The sequence below is a fragment of the Silurus aristotelis genome, assembly GCF_946808225.1.
Source record: "Silurus aristotelis genome assembly, chromosome: 28".
NCBI lineage: Eukaryota > Metazoa > Chordata > Actinopteri > Siluriformes > Siluridae > Silurus > Silurus aristotelis.
In genome coordinates this window covers 12310588-12331897 of record NC_139601.1, presented here as the reverse complement: position 1 = coordinate 12331897, position 21310 = coordinate 12310588, and the positions used below count along the sequence as shown (strand labels likewise).

Here is a 21310-nt window from a genome sequence, read left to right as displayed (position 1 = left end):
GACCGGTTTGAGCAATGACGCATTCACGCTTTAATAAATACCTGAACTTGTCGGGCTGCAATTCTAAGTTCTTTATAATGCATCATTCTGGACTGACATAAAAGAGAGAAAAAAGAGCGAGAGGCTTTTCAAGCATTTTTTTTTTGCCAATATAGACACTATGAATGAAAATATCTTACATGTAAAATAAAAAAGACACATTAGCTGAAAGAACAGGACAAGGGGGTGCAGGGAATTCAAAGGTTACAGTCTGTTTGAGGCCTTAAACTCGGCTTCAACAAATTAGCAATCCAAAACCTTATACATTTCACTTTTAGGTTCTGTACAATGAAAAACTTTTCTCCTAATGAGCTGTCACATAAACGGCTTGCCTTCATAAACAATCGGCTGATTGAAATGAAAATGCATCACCTCCCACAAAAGTCTGTCGAGTTTCCAAATTGCGCGTCGTTTCCATCACAAAGGTGTCTTCAAAGACGTTTAAAAAAAACAAACAAACAAACTGTTAACGTCCTCTTTTAAAGCAATAATAGATACGACTCCACGTCACATCTGCTGGTTAACATGTTGACATCACGTGTGACTGCATAACAAAAAAATAAGGCATATTCTGGATCATTGGTTATACAACTGAATTTTTCCTTAAACTTTTAGGAGAACAAAGAATAAAACTGTTACTCCCAATACACCATGTCCCCCCCCCATAAATATCCCGGTGCCAAATAATCCTCATCACCTTAAAAGCTTTGGAGTTACGACACACAACTGCAAGTCTGTAACTAAATCTTGCACCATTTTCCACACTACACTACGCTACATTTTAATAATTGTTTTTTTTCCTTTTTACACCGAGTGAGTCAGACTGAACAAAAGACCTTCTGCACTTATCCTACCCTGCCCACATTTTATCATAAATAGCACATTTTTCTTTCAAAGACTACATACAGTGTTAAAAGGTAACAGCTGAACTCTGAGTAAGCCCCGGGGGGGATTGGGCTCAGTCCCTGCACCAAACACTGTTACACTTTTTATAATGGAACAAAAAAAATATGCACTGGTTCTTCACTGGTTCATTCACACTCTTTTAAACCACATCATTCCCTTTTCTTCTTAACAACCAAAAAAAAAAAAGCACAGAGTATGGCTCGGAGTCATTGAACAGGTTCTATACGATCTAGATTTTCCATGGAAAGCTTTGGAGTCTATTGTGTTTTGAATCTTTGCAGTTGATATTGTGGTTAAGGAATATTTACGCCGTAACGATCTGGGAGAATAACAATCTGATCACATGAGAGAAAGAGTCGTACGCTTGTGGCTTTCCATGGTAAATGTAGTAGATATAGGACTAGTGGTGACCCGAAGTAGAAGTATGTGGGCGACTGTAATCCAGCAGGTGTCAGACAGTGGTGGTTTAGTATCCTGTTCTGGGCGGCTCAACGTAGGCTGGGTTGTACGGAGGCTGAGTTACATTTAATTCAGTTTGGGGAGGAGGGTGAGCGTAGCCGGGCTGCACTGGAGGACTGATGGGGTACAGAGCCTTAGACCCATCATACGCAGCCTGGCTGTATGGTGCAGGATATGCGCCTGGAAATACAGAAAGAAACACAGAAATTAGACCATAATTGACAATAATTACAACTAAACACATCTTTACTCAGCATCATGAATGTATTATAGCTTAAGACTGTGATGAGCATGTCAGACATTTATCAGTTATTAAATGTAGTGTTTGCTAATAGCCATATTGTGTACTGTATAATAAGCACTGAATAATCGGAACCTCTCAGATGTTCCGGAGCAGCTCACAGATAAGTGTGGGGGGGGGGGGGGGGGTTGCATGAGAAAAAAACAATTCGTTTCATTAATGCAGGCTGGACTTTTTTTCAAACCCTTTTTTTCCATCCTACTTCAGTCACTGACAATTACCACCCACTATATATTTCTCCCCATCACATATAATCAACCAGTCTGGTTGGCTGAAGCTTAGAAAGGGGGTTTCCATGAGCAATGCTCATTAAGTCACTGGATCTTTCAAATTGCTGTTTGCACAAGTCATTAACAAGTACAGACTTGCAAAGCCCCTTCTACCATAGTCATAAGACACATACAACTATGAACGAAAATTCCTAAAAAAAACCAAATGACTCATTTCAGTTTTTGTAGCATTGTTCTGTTATGCTTGTATATTAAGAACTTACACACACGTATACAGATAGTCCCCGAGTTACAAATTTCTAGAGTATAAGTGGTATGATATGTTGATGCGCAGCGTCACCGGACACTGAAACAGAGCGCACTCGCGAGCTATGCATTGTGAAGTTTATACATTTTGATGGTGTAAATTGCTGTCTTCCTAAATTATGTACTGCAATTTGTAAAAATTAACATACATGCATGTAACAAATCACAGTACTACCCAGTACACATCACCAATCTTTAAGGTTCCTGAGTAGTCTTGGCCATGTCTCGACTTGCCATATTTTCAAGTTACGATGGTTTCATTGTAACGCCCCTGTTTTGTAAGTCGGGGACTGCCTGTATAAATAAAATAAAAGATTTTGCAAATCCCTTTTTAATTTCACTGTTAAACAGGTTTTAGTCCTAGGGTTAGGGTTATTCTGTGCAGGTGTATGCTGTTCTGGTTTCATTCTGTAAATACATTTTTGCTTGTTTTTCAGTGCATCGATGTTGTGCGCTACTTAGAACGTGTTCACACACAGAAATTGATCCGGTTTAATTTGATTTGCTGCCATGTAAAATGCAAATCCTGTTCGCGGTGTGACCTATTTAACAGGTTATTGACCCAAAATTTTTTTTTTTTTCTTTTTTTAATAGATAAATTTCCTTCTATATCTTTGTGTGATGTTCTGTACATCATGGCTTCATTATGTTATGAGGAATCATTTTATGAATGTTTACCTTATTCATAGCCTTTCATTCCAATTTCAAAAAGATAAAAAGGCATTGTTAGTTTTTGGCAATTGTTTTATTAAAAAGTTTTTTCTCTGTGCTGTTTAAGAAAGAAAAAAGTTGTCTTACACACTTGTGACTACCTGGTGCTGTCGCCAACCCCCCAAACATATTTATATATGTTTATATAAATAAACAAATAAATAAATAAAATTTACACACACTATTGCACGTTTCGTCTATCAGTGGACTTTGAGCACAACTCGGTCGGGAACAAACCTAACACTTCCCAAGCCACAGGTCACACCGTCCCTTTACAATAATGTATAGTGGTGGTAGCACCATGCTATGGGGATGATTCTCATCAGCAGGGACTGAGCATCTTGTTAGAATTAAAGGAAGAATGAATGGAGCAAAAAATAGGGAAATACTGCAAGACAACATGCTTCAGTCTGAAGCTGTGGAAGATATACACCACAGATACAAAAACAAACCAAAAATAATTCTTTAGCGCCCTAATCACACTCCTGATCTCAATCCTACTTAGAATCTGTGGCAATATCTACAAATTGCAGTCTAGATGTGCCACCAAGCCAACCTGTACAACCTATAACAAATCTGCCAAAAATAAAATGGGCCACAACCACTGCAGGAGTGGTACATATGTACTGGAAAATCTTTCAAGCTTTTATTGCAGGTGGTGGTTGCATACTTATGCTAGCAAGATACTTCAGTTTTTTTTATATTTAAGTCACCTTAAAAAAAAAAATCTGTTTTGAGTTAAAATTTTGAACAAGAATGAAATTTTAATGCACCATGCACTCATAACCGGTCTCTGAGCGGACATATCACCGGTGGATTCTTTGTTGCAATTGATTTCCAATGTAACACAATAATAATAATAATAATAATAATATAGAGTAGACCTTAATAACCAATGAAGGAGCTTCAGTCTCTGATGGGGGAAAAGCAAAAACTACATAATTGCAGTCATGCTCACATCACATCAAAATGATCAAGCACACACACATTTTACACACACACACACACACACACACACACACACACACACACACACACACACACACACACACACATTTATACCCTGGTGTCACATGGCACCTCTTTTTTCTTATTTCTTCACTGTGGCAAATTCCCCTTAATTTTGAGTTGTCTTCTTTTACCTCCTTTTTTTTCATTTCTCCTTATCTCCTAACTGATTTTTCTCCCCTTCTTGTGAGTCTATATTTGGAATAGCGTTGTTTTATACAAAATAGGGTTTGTATCACGTGAACCTTCGTGCGTGAACAATCATTTCTGCAGCCTATTTACCTTCCTGCCTCTGCAATGTTTATGCTTTTTACTTTTATTCTGATTTTTAATGCTGTTTACTATTCTACTGATATTGAATCAAGCTAATATTCTTTTTAGTTAGATTATAAGGTCCCCTGGTGGTCTAGTGGTTAAGATGAAGCGCTCTCACCGCTGCGACCCGGGTTCGATTCCCGGTCAGGGAACCATCCCCAGCCACTCTTAGTGCCGGTCCCAAGCCCGAATAAATTGGGGAGGGTTGCGTTAGGAAGGGCATCTAGCGTAAAACATGTGCCAAATCAAACGTGCGGAGGATCCGCTGTGGCGACCCCTAACGGGAGAAGCCGAAAAGAAAGAAGATATGCTCGTATATAATTAACTATATTGTTCTACTTATTCATGTCAGTACTTTAAGTTATTATATGCCTTAATCGTTATATGTCTTAAGCCCTATTCGGACGGGACTAGTTTTCCAAACCACGTTTTAGTTAGAATTTCTTTCAGCCAACGTCTGTCATTTCATGTATGGATTCGAACGGGACTAACATCTCCGTGTTTATTGCGGAGGTAGGAGTGTCGGTGTTTTACGTGTGGGGGTTGCACAAGACCACATGTCCAGGATGCGTGGATTGCGTATGGTCAAATGACAAAGCAGAAACTTGAATACCGGCGTTAGTATGGTAGTTCACGTTGACCAAAACAAACAAGAAAACGCGTTTTGGAAAAAACATTTTTCGGCATTCACAGACATTCGCATTCGGACGGGATTAGATTTCTCAGAGGACCGTCGAGTTTGCTGAAAAACAGTAGGTAATTTGCTCTGGAATTTTTACAGAGGTCGTGTGAGAGAAAGACAGACATGGCAGATTCGAACGAGATAAATATCATAAAATACGTCTGTGAAACAGAAATTTCTCTAAAGACCCCCTGTAAAACTAGTCCCGTCCGAATAGGGCTTTATTTCTTCTTTGGTTCTGCCAGGTGCACACATTAATCTTATGTCATGTTCTTGTTTTGTGCTCAGTCACGTCTTATGTCTACTCCTTTTGATGTTGACCACCACTAACTTCTCTTTATTCTTTATATACTCTGAAAACAGTATTGTCAGTTTCAACATCTCTCCTTCGCATCGGAGCATTATTGAGCATCTATCTTCCCCAACCAGACCATCCCTTTCAGCCTCTTCGCATTGTACAGCGTACTTGTACACGGCTTGTGAGTACACAGACCTCACCTGACCTTCCTGCTGTTTGTCATCAGGAGATGCAGACTGACAACGAGGACTATGGCAAACTACGCACTTACACACCTGCACCAACTCTTCCATTCTCCCCTTATCTTTCCCACTGGTCTCCTTTTGATTACTTTCCTGTTCCTTCTCCCAACCATTATTTTCCTCCCATGCCTTCACCTGATTCCGGTTGAATTAAAATATTTTTCCCGACAACCATCTGTACAACCCCAAGTCCAAAGAAGTTGAGACGCTGTGTAAATTGTAAATAAAAGCACAATGCAATGATTTACAAATCTAAAACCCCCGTATTTTATTTACAACAGAACATAGAAACCATAGCAAATGTGTAAACTGCGGAAATTTATAATTTTAAGGAAGAATTTAGGTCAATTGAGATCACTTTGGCTGTAACATGTCTAAAAAAAGTTGGGAGAGATTCATGTTTACTACTGTGGTGATATCCCCTCTTCCTTAACAACAGTCTATATACATCCAGGAACTTAGGAAACCAGTTGCTGGAGTTTTAGAAAAGAAACGTTATCCAGTTTGTGTCTGATTTGGGATTTTACCTGCTTAACAGTGAGGGGGGGGGGGGGGGGGGGCTCAGTGGGTAAACTGTTGGGATTTTGATAAGATTTTCTGCCAAATGCTGTTATTTTTTCACTTATGCTCCAAAATAAATACCGAAAAAGTAATAATGCATCTAAAGACGCTACTATGTTGACTAACTGTTTCATAATACATTGTACAATCTAATCAATACAATTATTTGCAAAAGCCTTCTAAAGCCTCTTAGAGACTCAGAGGGATGACATGACTTTCTCATAATTCCCACAAGAACAGGGTGATTATTTAATGAGTAGTGGTTTGAATCCATCGCTACGGCACAGATGATTACAAATGACCACAAACTCAGTTTACATTTGCTGATCATATTACAGAATGGCAGACAGTATCTTTTGTCTGGCTGCCTCTGGGAAAAACCTTACACACAGCAGATCACAATGTAACCTTTTACTACAAGTTCATTAGAAATAAGCAAAAAAAACTGTTATATTTGATACTTTTAGTCAAATAGGCCAATCAACAATTTGAACCTAGAATGATTGACCGGTGTTTTAAGCTCAATATCAATCGACAGCTTCCATTCATCTCAAATGAATAAGTTTTCTCTTGATTTTAACGTTGAAAATATGCTCAAATCAAACATGTTACTATTTTCTGTTAAGGCAAATTAGGCATCTGATGTTTACCAGAAAACTCTGTATATATATGCTCATTACAGTGTCTACCTGAAATTCTCGAAAGGACATTCTCGAAAGGATCACCTTTGACCTTGGCTGACAGCTAAAAAATGTAATCAATCACTAACATGAAATTTCAGCCAAGATGAAACCTTAATCGATGCAAATACACATACATTAATACAAATCTGTCCTAGTCATTTGTTTTTTAAGGCAAGTGGAACACCATGCTAGTGATCAAGATGAAGATTCCTGCCCTGGATGAAAGTCTAATACATTTAAAAAAAATAAATAAAACATTTTCAAAATTCCAAAATCGAATCAGTTCATCTGCTGATTACAGTGCAAATTCTATAAATAAAAATAAATCCTACAAAGATTCATCCACTTGAGTTTAAAATATCACGTTAATCTCAAATAGCTGCATTGACTGACAAATCAGAAACTTAACGCAAGTACCTGGTAATGGGGGCATAAATATAAGTTTATAATTATTATTTAATAGTATTAGCAGTTAATGTACATAACTTAATTAATAAAAAAGTGATGATTTTTTTTTTTATGTATTGGCAAGGTAAAAATTTTACGAGGCTGCAAAAGGACAACAGAAGCATTGCAACATCCTTTTCAACCTGTGTGTCATACTGCTTTCACAAAATGACACCGAAACAGTGAAAGTTGGAAAAACCTGGTGGACAAAAATGTTGATCTAACCAAGTAACTGGTATTAAATTTTTAGCATTTCACCTAAAACACACTGCAAGTAGTTTATAAATTAAGATTAGATTTGGAAGTGGAAGCTGTTAATGTTGTTCTTACCACTCTCCTGGTATGGAGGCGGCGGTCCTGGTGCATAGGGCTGGCCCTGATATGGGGCAGGGGGCATGATCTGACCTCCATACCCAGGCTGTGCACTAAAGCCAGGCTGTGCAGGAATTGGCTGGTAGCTTGGATACTGAGTTGCAGGGTTTGGGGGCTGCTGCTGAGAAAACTGATGGGATACAACTGTGGTTGTGGTCAACACCGCTGTGGAGGAAAGTTAGAAATTACAAATTAATTTTCTTAGCATCAACTTCTTACGAATTTGCTCTGGCTGTAAGATAACTTTGTTTTCAGTGTAATAAATGTATATAAAACTGTTTACAAGCAGTACAAGCAGTTTTCTTTGCAGTTTGGCAAAAGTGCACATGATTGTCTAATGACAGTATAATCATTTAATATGAAATCCTATAAAAAACAAGTGTAAACTGTCTTAAAAACTTTAAGCTTTGTACAAAAAAAAAGTTCTAAATAAAATGTATGGGAACTTGGGCATACACACTGAGTGATTCATGAGAAGGAAACGCCCTTTAAAAGCATCCAGCCCTACAATCTACAAATATTTTACAATGAAATCAAAAGGGATATTGAAAGTCTAAATGATACTTCAGTATAAGCTTGTAAATTACATATCACAACCACATATGATTTAAAAAAAAATCTCTGAAAGGGTTTGACATACATAAAGTGTAAAAAAAAAAAAAAAATTGCTAGACAATGTCTTTAGAGCTCCGCCTACTGTCTCGTGAAAGTCTCATGATATGCCTTCTTTGTTCACGTTGTGTTTGTTTAATAGCCTCGTGTGTAAAAGTATGTGACCACTTCCTGCATGGAGGGTGTGCAATCAATCCAGTAAAGCTGTCTTGGAAAACATGAGTCAGTTTGTGTGGGGAATACCACAGCTCCTTTTCTATTTCTAAACAAGGCACACTCCCAACGAGTCCCCTGAACCCACATTAAATGAAGAGTACATGAGGAAAGCACCAACCGATAGAGTTAAAAAATTTTTTTAGCAGGATCACACATGCTGTGAGTAGAATTGAAAGGGTTCTGTGTTTAGAATGTGTTTCCATTTCTTTTCAATTGAAGACTTTATTTTCGTCGCCTACATGTTAAAGTAGAATGGAATTATTTCTACACACACCCCAGGTTTGTTAGGAAGTTTGGGTCAGAGTACAGGATCAGCTATGTTTCTGTGCTCCCAAAGCAGAGAGGATTACAGACTTGCATTCACAGCCCTGAGCCACTATTTTTTCCAACTTCTTGTTTCAATACCTCTAAAAATAGAAATTGCAAAATGGAAACGCACAGGCAAATCAAGTTTTTACAGAAGTCGTAAGAGCACTGTAATCTTTTTGTGTTTTTTGTTTTCTCGTGATCTTGGCACCAAAGTTGTTTTCTCATCATCGCAACTTAATTTTCTCATGATCTTTACATACCAAACATTGTTTCCTCATCATTAGTACTTCATTTTTCAGTGTATTTAGCATAAAAGCATATTCTGGAGGCAGCATCATAGACAATAACCATAACTTAATAATTTGTGTCAGTGCCCACGCTAATCAACTTTTGTTATGTCGAGATCATGAGAAAATTAAGTCATGAACGCGAGAAAACAAGAAAGAAAAATATATTAGAATGCATGGCCTCTTAGGACTTTTAGGGACAAATTTTAATCCAGTTGTGCTGTGACGATAAAAAACAACATGAAAACTAGCATACTGTTATTATTCTGGGTGTAACAGTACACCCATAATAAGTCGGTATAATTTGTTATTACATTTGTGAACAACGGTTTACATTTTTAAAACAATTTTAAATAAAATGATTAAGTTGAGTAATCAAATATATTGGCACAAATCGAATCGATTAAACAAAATTAAATATATGAAATATCTTATAAATAGTTGACATTTATTAGACCCCTAATACAGATGTGTATATAAGTGTGTGTGTTTTACATTTTATATTTAACTTTCTAAAGGTATGTTCTGCTTAACTGTTCTACTAGAATATTTTAATAAAAGTCTTCATTCCTTTCAGCCTTCGTTCATTCACTCCCTCGATATGTGGAATTGTCAGGATTTTTTTTATTTGAAGAGAAATTCTTGAAGCTGGACATAAAAAGCTAAAGCATCGCTAGCGTTGGAGGTGGCAGGAAGTTTCTGTTCTTTTTTTTTTTTTTTACAAATGTAGAGTAGTGTCCACAGTGACACTACTCTAACTCTAGAAATTTGTACCAAAAGATTTAGTGCAAATACATGTACCATTACAACCCTAGTTATTATTGGTTTTGGTTTTTGTATATTTGTTTATATGGTCTTATTTATCTAGCTAGAACTATAAATCATTAACAGGTGAATTTTCACAAGAAACTGGGTATTACTGAAAACATTGTTTGCATCATAGCAGACTCAATAAACACACCTTTACTAATCAATAAAAATAAAAATAAAAAATTTACATTTATTTATTTAAGAAGGTTCATAAATTAAATTGACCATTCTGTAAAAACAAAGGTAATGGCACCCTGCAGAAGCAGGAAGTGTCTATTGTAGTCAAGGCATTGCAGTGGCTGTATGTAAAGACATGCATAATCGATCAAGAACGATCAGTCATGCCCACTCACTCTATATATTTTACATCTTGCTTTAATTTTGAACATCTGTGGATATTTAATAGAATGTATGGTAAATGTAAACTATCTCAGGAAACCAGTTTTATGTCTAGAAAGCCTGCTACATTTATTCAGCAAACATGTTCAAAATACTTTTTTAAGTGTTTTGTGGCTATATGAATGAGACTGCAAACTACCATTCACATCAGTCATAGTGTTCAAAAGTTTGTTTATGATAGCTTTCTGAAAGAATCTACAACAGATAACAGATTTTGTGTGCTGTGAGCAGACCATCTGTCTGACACTAGCTGAGAAAATATCTGGAGTGGGTGGAAGTTTCGGATTCACAGGCGTCTGTCTTTACTTACCACTAAACTGAAATGTAAAAAAAAAAAATGCCAAAGAAGTTTTGACTTACGCCTGGGTTTTCTGCACATTTTGTACAAGCAGCAGCAGGGGCAAACGCAGCAGGCTATGACGAATATGATAAAGATGATAAAAGAAACCACAATTCCAACGATGGTGACGGTGCTGAAATTTGAGAAACTGAAAAGGAAAAAATAAAATAGGTATTAGACACAAGAAGTTATCACTAATTTAATTCACTCCTGATTCATCTGCAAACAATTTTATTTAACTAGGGCGTCAACAACACACAAATGATAAAGATATGGCAGTGGTCAACATACAAAATGATTAGCTAAAGTTTAAGAAGATTTGCTATCCAGGACTCTATTTGTACTCTAGGATTGACTTGGACATCTGTGGCCCAATGTGACATTAGAGTGTCCTGTTTTAACTGTCAAATGCATGACCGAATATTTGTTTATTATAAATAAACATTTAATTAAATGTATCTGCACAGTTCTTTTTTTTATAAAAATGGAATTAAACTGTGGATAGTAAAATTTTAAGAGGCAGGAGCAACTGCCTTTCCTTCTCTACTAGAATTATTTCACAAGCCATTATATGTGTAAGAAAAAGCACACAGAGCAAGGGCATACAAAACAAAACCAGGACTTTGAGAAACATTTCGTGGTACCATTGTGTAAAACGGTGTAATCTCATATACTATAGGCCTGCTGTAGTTTGATGGATGATTTTCACATACAAAAATGTAGAATTTAGAACACTATAGCTAAAAACACATGGTACCTGATTGTCATCAACAACATGTATTAGCAAGAGTGGATCAAAAACATGTATTATCATTTCATATGTATGGAAAAAAAGTTTTCAAAGCAATTGGGCTTATAAATCACTGAAACAATAAAGGTTTCTATTAGAACTACTTTATTGATGGTCTCTTTTTCTTTTGTATTTATACACTGGCGATCAAAATTAAAGAAAAATGCTCAACAGTTAAATAGGGGTTGACAGATAATCAAGGAAATTAGCACCAGGTGCCAGATTAACACCAATAACTGGAAGTTATCTAAAAGTGTTCTCTAATTTTGATCAGTGTGTTTTCTGCAAAATAATGTTTTTTTTTTTTTAAATGCCTTAGTTATTTTGTGGAAAAGGTGTTCTGGTAGCATGGTATAGACAGGACAAAAACTCCAACTGTTGAGCAGTGAAGATGACATTATTTCAGAATTGTTCAATTGTTTAAAAATTGTTCTCTAATTTTGATCGCCAGTGTACACTGTGATGTATATACACTATATTGCCGAAAGTATTGGATCACCAGACCTTTCCTGCAATACGTGGTTCACAAATCTGAAGGCACACAATTGTACAGGACGTCTTTAGATGCGCTATAATAAAAATTTGCATTCACTTGAACTTGAAATCACAAACCTGCTCCAGTATGGAAATGCCCCTGTGCACAAACTGAGCTCCTTGAAGATCTGGTTTACATGCTTTGCAGAGAAAGCTCTTGAGTGGCCTGCTATAGAGCTCTGATCTCATCCCTACTGAACACCTTTGGAATGAATGTGAACGTTGGCTGCACCCCAGGTCTCCTCACCTTCATCAGTACCTGCCTTTACTAACACCCTTGTGGCTGATGAACACAAATATCCATAAGAACATTCCAAAATCTAGTGGAACATCTTCCCAGAAGAGTGGAGGGAATTATTAGAGCAAATTGGGACTAAATGTGGAATGCAATGACCAGGTGACCCAATACTTTCGGCAATATAGTGTACTTGTATTATGTCTCTACTTTTTATGTATTTGCACATTTCTTTTTCTTTCCTTTTTTTTTTTTGCTGCTGTAACACAGACATTTCCCCACTGTGGAAAAAATAAAGGTATATCTTATCTTATCTTGTTTTAGACATAAACCTCTGTCAAAAAAGTTACACATACTTTGGTTAAATAAAAAAAAAAAGGTTACACTGAATATTTTACAACTCCAAACATTGAATGTTATTCTACATTTATTTAAGCAGGTTAAAAAGTATACCTACTATAATTCCATAAGAGTCAAATAATATTTTAAATCAATAGCCAAGAAAGATTTATCATCTATTCACTACATGATTGGTATTTGGTAGCATTGCCATTTAACTGCATGAACAGCCTTCCACAAGATCCGTCTTTCTCAAGATGCCATCAATTATCTGGAGAGCCCGGGAGCTTTCAGATGGTCTTCTTTGAATTAAAAGACTCTGCTTTTTCCTCCACAGAAAGTGCTGATCATTTGGCTAGACAGACCATTCCTCTAAAAGTCCAGCTATCACCAGCAAACTTAAATTGAGCTTTCTTATGCTAGTTTTAAAGTAAGGGCTTCTTGCTCGTGTGATTACCTTTTTATGATTTGTCTGTGTAAGTCACATTTAAGTTGGATGGACATATTTTGATAACTGATACTGCTAGTTCTATCACCAGCCCTTTTGTTTTTGCTTTGAGGTTTAGTTGTCCATCTTGGTCTTTTAGAATAAAGACCATCAATCTAAACAAAGTTACACATTTGCATACATTCTCAGATCCTTATAAGATCCGCATTAGTTGTTTGAACATTGGTCCTAAGTATTAACCAAACTGGATTTAAAGTCTTGGCTGAATCGCTTGCACGTCAATTTCTGGAATCTTCTAGACTGTTTAAAGAGACAAATAACTAAGTGAATTTAACATTTGACCCACTACATATATATTTGGTGACTGTACGGTTTAAATGAAAAACAAGTAAACAAACAAAAAACAGGAAAAGAGCTGAAACAGCAGACTTCACTAGGACTGCCATAGTATCAGGTGTGTTTGTTGACCTTTCCATTACAGAATTTTTACCGATTCTCTGGTTTGGGGGACGTCCCAAAATATAAACTACTACACTAATTGTGTTCGTACAACAATAGTGTCTATACAATTTAGTCAATATATTTAATGCTCCTTTTTGGCAAAATCCAGGTCATTATTAAACCTCTTAAACCTCATGAACTCTGATCAGGATAAAGTGGTTATTAAAAATGTAAGAATAAATACGACTAAAAGACCATTATATTTCCAAATATAGAAAACACAATGCGCAATTAGGTACACTCCTGTGTTGGTCAATGTAGAATTCCTGTTCACTGCCAGCGTCATAACTGTCTGTGTGCTCGCTTCTCTAAACTCTTTGTTTGTTCCTTCCAAACAAGTCTTCAGACCTGATACACACCTCTACAATGAAAAGCGAGATGAAGAAGTTGGAATAGTCATGGGAAATAAACAACTTGGTGCTCACCAATTTCTACAAAAACATAATCTCGGGTGACAAAAATAAACCAATTAAAAAAAAAAGAACACTTATAAAAAACACCAGATTTGATGCTTGTAGTATTTTTTTAAACACCCAAGTTTTTTAATAAACACCGGAGTTTATTAAAAAACACAGTAAAGACCACACATTGTTTTGTTTTGTATTATTTATACAAATCTAAATTTATTTATTTTTTTTTTGTGTGAAGAAATTATGTATCTTCTTTTTCTCATGATGGTAATTATCTCATAAGATTAGTATTCGAATTCTTACTCAGACCAAAGAACCTGACAACAACAAGCTTTTAAACTGTAATTTTCTTTTTTTAAGTTTATTTTTTTATTTAAGCTTTACTTGACCTGTGTCTTCATGGTTTTATGCCCTACACTGCTGCCACATAATTGCCTGATTGGATAAGTGCATGATAGTGTTCCTAATAAAACACAGTGAGTGAATAGAAAGATAAGGTTACCTGTAAACTAGACAGTAAATGTCCAGCACATATGTATAGATCTGAAGATAAAATCTAAGACTATTGGGAACTATAGTGTAGCAAATTTTACATTTGCAATGAAACTAATGCTAAACTGAAAGAAAACTAACGACATCGTGATCTGGCAGGCCCACTAGAATAACATGCATACAGGAAGCTATGTATACACTTGAAAGTTCTGGGGGCTGCAAATCTGCAAAGTGGGGAAAAAGTCACACCAACCATTTCTATACAACCTAGTAAAGTTCAAACAAGCCTTAATCACTTTCAATAAAAGTGTATCAATGAAGGCTTTTATGCATGTTCTTCTCTTCTGAATATTGTGCTTAACCAAAAAAATAACAGTGAAATTACAGTTTAGTTTAGTAATTTGATATGATCTTGTGTGAAATAACTCACTGCACGCAGAAGTCATCATCGAGTTTTTTGAAGGGATCTGAGCAGCAATACCGATTGTCACAGGGACCACAGCAGAACTGCATAAACGAGCAATCCTGGGATGGTTTGTACATACCATGGACGAAGTAGCTATCACAGTTATTTGCTGGAGAAATAAGAAATAAAAAAAATTAAGAAGTGTATTTAATAAGGGATATTTAAGAATATTAAAAACTAAACCGGTTTCTGGAGCTGCATGACGATTAGGAGTCAAATCAAGTTTATTTCTATAGCGCTTTTCACAACAGACAGTATCTCAAAACAGATTTACAGAATTTAACAGTTAAAGTGAATGGTGTGTATTTATCCCTGATGAGCAGCCGTGGTGACTGTGACAAGGAAAAACTCCCTTAGATGTCATGAGGAAGAAACCTTGAGAGGAACCAGACTCAAAAAGGGAACCCATCCTCATTTGGGTGAAATCAAGAGTGCGATTATAAATCTATATATATATATATATATACACACACACACAGATGCCCATGTTAGTTCTCTCTCCAGTGTTCTGTATTGTTTAAAGACATTGTGTGTGTGTATATATATATATATATATATATATATATATATATATATATATATATATATATATATATATATATTCATTCATTCATTTTCTCCCGCTTATCCGTAATTGGGGTCGCGGGGGCAGCAGTCTAAGCAGGCCCCCGCCTTCGACTGCTGCCCAATCCTCTCAGCACTGTCCCTTATGGTCCCTCCTGCAGGTGGTGAGCCCACGGGAAGGCGGCCCCACGTCACTCCGACGTCACGGACCTTGATATTTCCCTCGTAAGGGACCCCCGGAGCATAGAGGGTTAAGGGCCTTGCTCAAGGGCCCAAGAGTGGCAGCTTGGCGATACCGGGGCTCGAACCCCAGACCTTCCGTATATATATATAAACACACACACACTAAATGTGATTCTAAGATATAAATAGACATATAAATAAATGATTTAAAGACCTGTTCAGTTTGTAAAATGCTTCCACAACATAACTAATGTTTACGTAAATTAATATTTAACCTATAATTTATTTTTATTATTAATTTAATTACACACATGTCTATGTCTCATGTCCACAGGTCCTGAAAGAGTCCAGTGTAACGTCTCAAGTACTTTGGACTTTTTTTTTGTTTAAATACGTTTTTTATACGAAGTTTGAGTTCAATTATGTACAAGATATTTCTGATGTATACAATTATCCAAGATTGTGTACTGGGATATATTAATATTAACTATAATAATAGGACTCTATTAGTAAATATTTTCGAGAGAAGAAAAAAAAAAAGGGTGGCAGTGTAACGGCTAACACGGAGGTTAGAACGCGCGAGCTGTTTGCCAATTTCTTTAAAACGCACACGCACACTACACTAACTAATTATATACTAATAATTATTATAATTGTTTTTTTTTTATAAATATGCGTCATGGAAGATGAAACATCTTAGAAACGCGGACCACGCTGTCTTCAGTCGCACAGAAATAAAAAATAAGACACAACTGCGCATGCGCCATTCACGGAGCAAAAAATTAATGAATACAGAAATTAATAAGGGGACACGCGGAATTTTACGCTTTCACTTACCAACTGCGGTAAAAACTAAAGTAGCCGTGAAGGCCAGGACGGTGGTGATGGTCAAAGCCATGCTGAATATCTCCTCGCTGTTCCTCTCGCAGGTCTCTGAAATGCTCCACAGTCCTCTACTGTAATATGAGATAAAGAGCGCTGGACAACACGCCCGAGTGACAGGGTTGCCAGATGTTGTCGGTTCAGTTCAACCTGTTAAAATAGAGAGGGAGTTAATTATTCAGACACCCTTATCTTCAATTCAGTTCGGTTTTCTGTTAATTTTTACATTACACATTGTCCCAAATCAGCATTGTATAATTAAAAGGATTAAACATTTACATTTTAGCGTCATAAATTAGTCCTTGTACTATACTGAAAGATTATTCCTAATGAACAGGCTTATGGTGACAATGGCAAGAAAATACTCTCAGATGATGTGAGGATGAAATCTTCAGTGGAAAGAGATTCAAAAGTCGTTTTTTATTTTTTATTTTGTATTATTTAAATAGATTTTTCTCCATACATTCTACTCTCCACGATTTTACACATATAGTACACACACATATATATATATATATATATATATATATATATATATATATATATATATATATATATATATATATATATATATATATATATATATAAATAAATATTTAACATTTCAGCATTTGTACTGTGTCACAAAGCCGTCGTTGTACTATTTCTCTGTGCCTATGGTTGTCATCTTATTGAGCACTATGGCTCATTTCTGGCTCATTCCTCCTGGCAAATCGTCATGAAGTCTTAATGGGTGTGAGGGTTTCTCTAAACTACTCGAAATTTCAAAATCATGCAAAAATGTGTATAAATTGCTGTATAAAATTCAAATTCAAAATGTATTTGTCACATACACGTTCATACAAAGTATAACATGTAGTGGAATGTCTTTTTTATGACTGTCCAAGTTGTAAACATTAAACATAGAAATAAATATGGGGGGGGGGTAAATAAAGTATAAAGTACAAGTATATTAAAAGTATAGTATAACTTAAAAATTGCCAGTAAGAGATGGATGTGTATTGCAGATATTGACAGAAGTACAGATTAAAGTGATCCAATGTGATTTTTCCTTAAAGTGGTATACAGTATTTGTCATTGTCAGTCTTTTTACCAGAGTCATATACTTGGCTGATGAGACAAAATTTTCCAAAATATTTCATGGTACATATCCTAATTCATATTTCCATTGATAAAGTGTAACAACATGATGCTTTATTTTTTGGATCTTATGCACAACAGAGATGATTGTGGTTCAGTTCTGTGCTTATTATTACCCTCTTGTAAGTGACTACTGTTTTTCTCTAATCTTACATATCATTAGTCTAAGAGCATGGCGTGAAATCTTGTATGACACATACACATGTACAGGCATAATTAGTTGTGGTTCCTTGAACTTTCCACCTGCATATTATCAAACCAATTCAACTGCCCTTTTGTACTGATTGTTTGTGTACTGATTGTTTTCTGTAGCTTTTTCCAAGTGTTGTGTCATAATATTGTTCCATAGAATCGGAGAAAAATGGTTCATCATCACCATGATTGTTAGTTGTGTTAAATCATAAATAGTTGTGTTTTCTCTTTATACACATACACAGACCAGGTTTTCATTTATTTGGACTTCATTCCTTGTTCCTTTGGACTATGAACACTAATACAATAGTATATCTACTGAGAAAAACGACGTCGTGTATGTTATTTATTTGTTATACATTTTAACAAACATACCTATATCAAAAATAGACATCTCTCCATTATTATGTAAAACAATGAAAAGTATTTATATTAAACTTCAAACTAGTACATTTTTGCCTGTGTATTTTTTATTGCTTCTTTTTTATTAACTAAAGCACTATTAAAATTTCTCTCACTAAATATATTAGTCAGATCAGTTTATTTTAATTTATTTAACTGTGTTCAATCTGGCAACCTTGACCCAGGCTCAGTTTGGTTTCGTTTATAGGGAACCGAGTTCATGAAGAAATTAAAGGGTTTAAATATATGGGGGGAAGAAAATGTGAATTATTTTGGGTAAAGTTCATCCGTTCACCTTCTTGCACTTCAACTTGTACATTAGTAACTAACTGCACGAAAAATTACGAGGTTTGTATACAAATATTTTCTTATGAAATTTAATTTGGACATATTCCTGATGGTCACACCCAGAAATGATTCACCACAGAATGAAGGTAAATTGGGCCAGAACTTTAGCTACATTTGCAGTGATGTTGCCCAGATCTCAACATGTGTTTTGTCATTTAGATGATCACACCATTTAAATTTATATCATATTAATCTCTATTTTCTCACACACACATACACAGACCAGGCAAAACATTATATTCCCCTGCCTAATATTGTGTTAATCCCCTTTTACTGCCAAAACAGTTCTGACCCATCGACCATTAACAGCATTAACTTCTTCAGCAGTTTGAGCTACAGGAGCTTGTCTGTTGGATCGGACCACACGTTCCATCCTTCGCTCCCCATATGCATTAATGAGCCTCGGCCGCCCATGACCCTGTCACCGGATCACCACTGTTCCTTCCTTGGACCACTTTAGATTGGTCCACTGCAGACCAGGAACATCCCACAAGAGCTGCAGTTTTGGAGAAGCTCTGACCCAGTCGTCTAGCAATCACAATTTGGCCCTCGACAAACATACTCATATCCTTACGCTTGCAAAAATCCAGCTTCTAGCATCAAATTTGAGGATAAAATGTTCTCTTGCTGCCTAATATATCCCACACACTAACAGGTGCCATGATGAAGAGATAATCAGTGTTACTCACTGTACTGCTGATGATGCAATAAGGCCATAATGTTATGCCTGTTTTGCTGTACACAGAGTACAAGATGAAGGTAGAATACATTAAAATACATAATATATGTGCTGAAAATGTTATGTTCTCCTGAACATAGTACAATCAATTGCAAAGCCTTACATATTTGTAATCCATAAGATTGTCTCCAGAATAATAGTAGGGAAAACACAATATTAGGAAAGCCAAAAATGTACCACATACCTCATATGAATGGAAGATTAGAAGGCCTTACTAGATCAATTTTGTTGAACTAAAATGTATTTTTTCCCCTGATAAATAATACAACTAAACAAACAGATTTGAAGAAAGATTTACCAGTAACAAACAGCTTAATGCAGGGGAATTTAGGATGCCACTTCATCATTAACCACAATGCTCATTCACACCTGGAGGGAGTTTAGTGGAGCTCAATCCACATTTTGGGGACACCATATCCATATTTTAGTGCGAGGACAACAGAGATGGCAGAGGAAATTCAGGGGAACACAGACAATAGGAAAAACTATAGACCATGTAAACAACAACAAACACGTTGTATTGATACTGCGCATGTCTGACAAAATGACTAACACGTAAGTCTAGACAGAACAGACCAGTTAAGATATTTATCAGATCTAAAAATAGATGACGTGGAATTACCGGATCCTTTAAATCAGACATTAAGGCGACACCTTTTCCATCGGAACATTAAATGTTTACCTGAAGTACCGTATCCAGACGTGTGTTATTTGTTTGAGACCGAGTGCTTCAACACGAGACAAAACTTCTTGTCCATGTCATACATTATATACACACTGGTGAAGATTACATCAGTTTGTATCGTTGCTATGGTAACGTATCCGGTTATTAGTCCGGATAAGTATTTATGTCTATAATAATAATAATATCACCTAAATTATATTAAATTGGAAGAAATGCAGGTAGTTGGTGTGACAGAGGCAGATGAAGAGGACAGGGGGGTGTGGCGACCCCTAATGAGAGAAGCTGAAAGAGGAAGATGATCTAAATTATTTTAAATTGTGTGGCGTGAAGTTTTAGGTTATAAATAAATGTACTACAACTTTAAATAGGATCTGGCGGTGATTCCCGAGATTCCAAATCACTGTTCTCGCGGTATGAAGTCTGTGCTACTGACTGCGGTTAAGCCACCCGCACTTTTCTTTGTGTTGCGCGTCTAATCGTGCACTTACGGTATGGGTGGTGGACGCGTTCAAAATAGACGTAAAGACGCGTCAGAACTCTGCGGTTATGGCAGCCGCACTTTTCTTTTTATGTTGCGCGTCTAATCGCGCACTTACGGTATGGGTGTTGGGAGTAGTCAAAATAGATGTAAAGTCGCTTCAGAAAGGCGTTTTCGTTCTAAAAAAAAAAAAAAAAAAAAAAAAAAAAGGCAAAAAAACAAATTTTAACACGTCAGTGCATTTTCAATCATGTTCCACATATAAACACTCATAAAACATTTTCCTTTATAGGTTTGCTCAATCTTTCAACTAACTCATATTTAGTGTCCCTGTCTATTACTCTATTAAATTTCAAGTCATTTTACTGTACAGTTTTTGCAAAAAAAAAAAAATAAATAAAAAATAAATAAATAGACATCACTCCAAATATCAGTGCATTTGTATCATGTCTCATATTCAAACATTCAATAAATATTTTCCTTTATAGGTTTGCTCAATCTTTTAAATAATTCTTATTTAGAGTGTCCCGGTCTATTACACTTAAATTTCAAGTCATTTTACTGTAGTTTTTCAGAAAAGTAAAGGCAAAATCACTTCAATCAGTGCATTTTTAATCATGTTCCACAGTCAATCAATTCATGAAAACAATCAAATCGGTGCGCAAATAAAAGTGTTTTGAATGAAACGCAAACAAGCGTGACTGTGGAACACTTTTATTTCCGCACCGGTTCGAGAGAGCATGAACAACATGGTGCTAGTTTTAATTCTGACATTCTTAATCGTAAGAATAAATAATTTGTCACAATATCACTATATAAAACATCTCCCACCAATGTTTTTAGTGTCCGCGTTAGCTAACCAGAAACATCCCATAACCAAAGAAATTACTTCTTCCCATGAACGAATGGCAGTTGAAATGGTCTATAGACAATAAATTAAGCTTAGAAT

At 35.9% G+C, this 21310-nt stretch overlaps 1 protein-coding gene across 3 annotated transcripts; it reads right to left on the bottom strand.

Annotated features, from left to right (window-relative positions):
• Positions 1 to 56: 56 nt before the first annotated feature.
• Positions 57 to 20017, bottom strand: shisa10.1 (shisa family member 10, tandem duplicate 1). 3 transcript variants are annotated; one of them, XM_083534579.1, is made up of 6 exons: positions 19881 to 20017; positions 16333 to 16527; positions 14713 to 14857; positions 10554 to 10681; positions 7519 to 7725; positions 57 to 1584 (listed from the first exon to the last, which is right to left on the bottom strand). In XM_083534579.1, exons 2-6 carry the CDS (start codon positions 16391 to 16393, stop codon positions 1412 to 1414), a joined length of 714 nt encoding a protein of 237 aa, XP_083390705.1. In that variant the 5' UTR covers positions 16394 to 16527; positions 19881 to 20017; the 3' UTR covers positions 57 to 1411. The 3 variants fall into 3 exon arrangements, with proteins under 3 accessions (XP_083390705.1, XP_083390707.1, XP_083390706.1); XM_083534581.1 differs by having other exon boundaries at positions 19821 to 19920; XM_083534580.1 differs by lacking the exon at positions 19881 to 20017 and adding an exon at positions 19383 to 19727.
• Between the last annotated feature and the right edge of the window lie 1293 nt (positions 20018 to 21310).

Bases quoted from the DNA above. Each gene is read 5' to 3' on its own strand.
- shisa10.1 (XM_083534579.1), bottom strand. From the start codon at position 16,393: ATGGCTTTGACCATCACCACCGTCCTGGCCTTCACGGCTACTTTAGTT. The intron at 7,726-10,553 runs GTAAGTCAAAAC...TTTCCTCCACAG, and splicing joins AATGTGCAGAAAACCCAGGC to CGGTGTTGACCACAACCACA. The intron at 1,585-7,518 runs GTAAGAACAACA...CTGTATTTCCAG, and splicing joins GCCTCCATACCAGGAGAGTG to GCGCATATCCTGCACCATAC.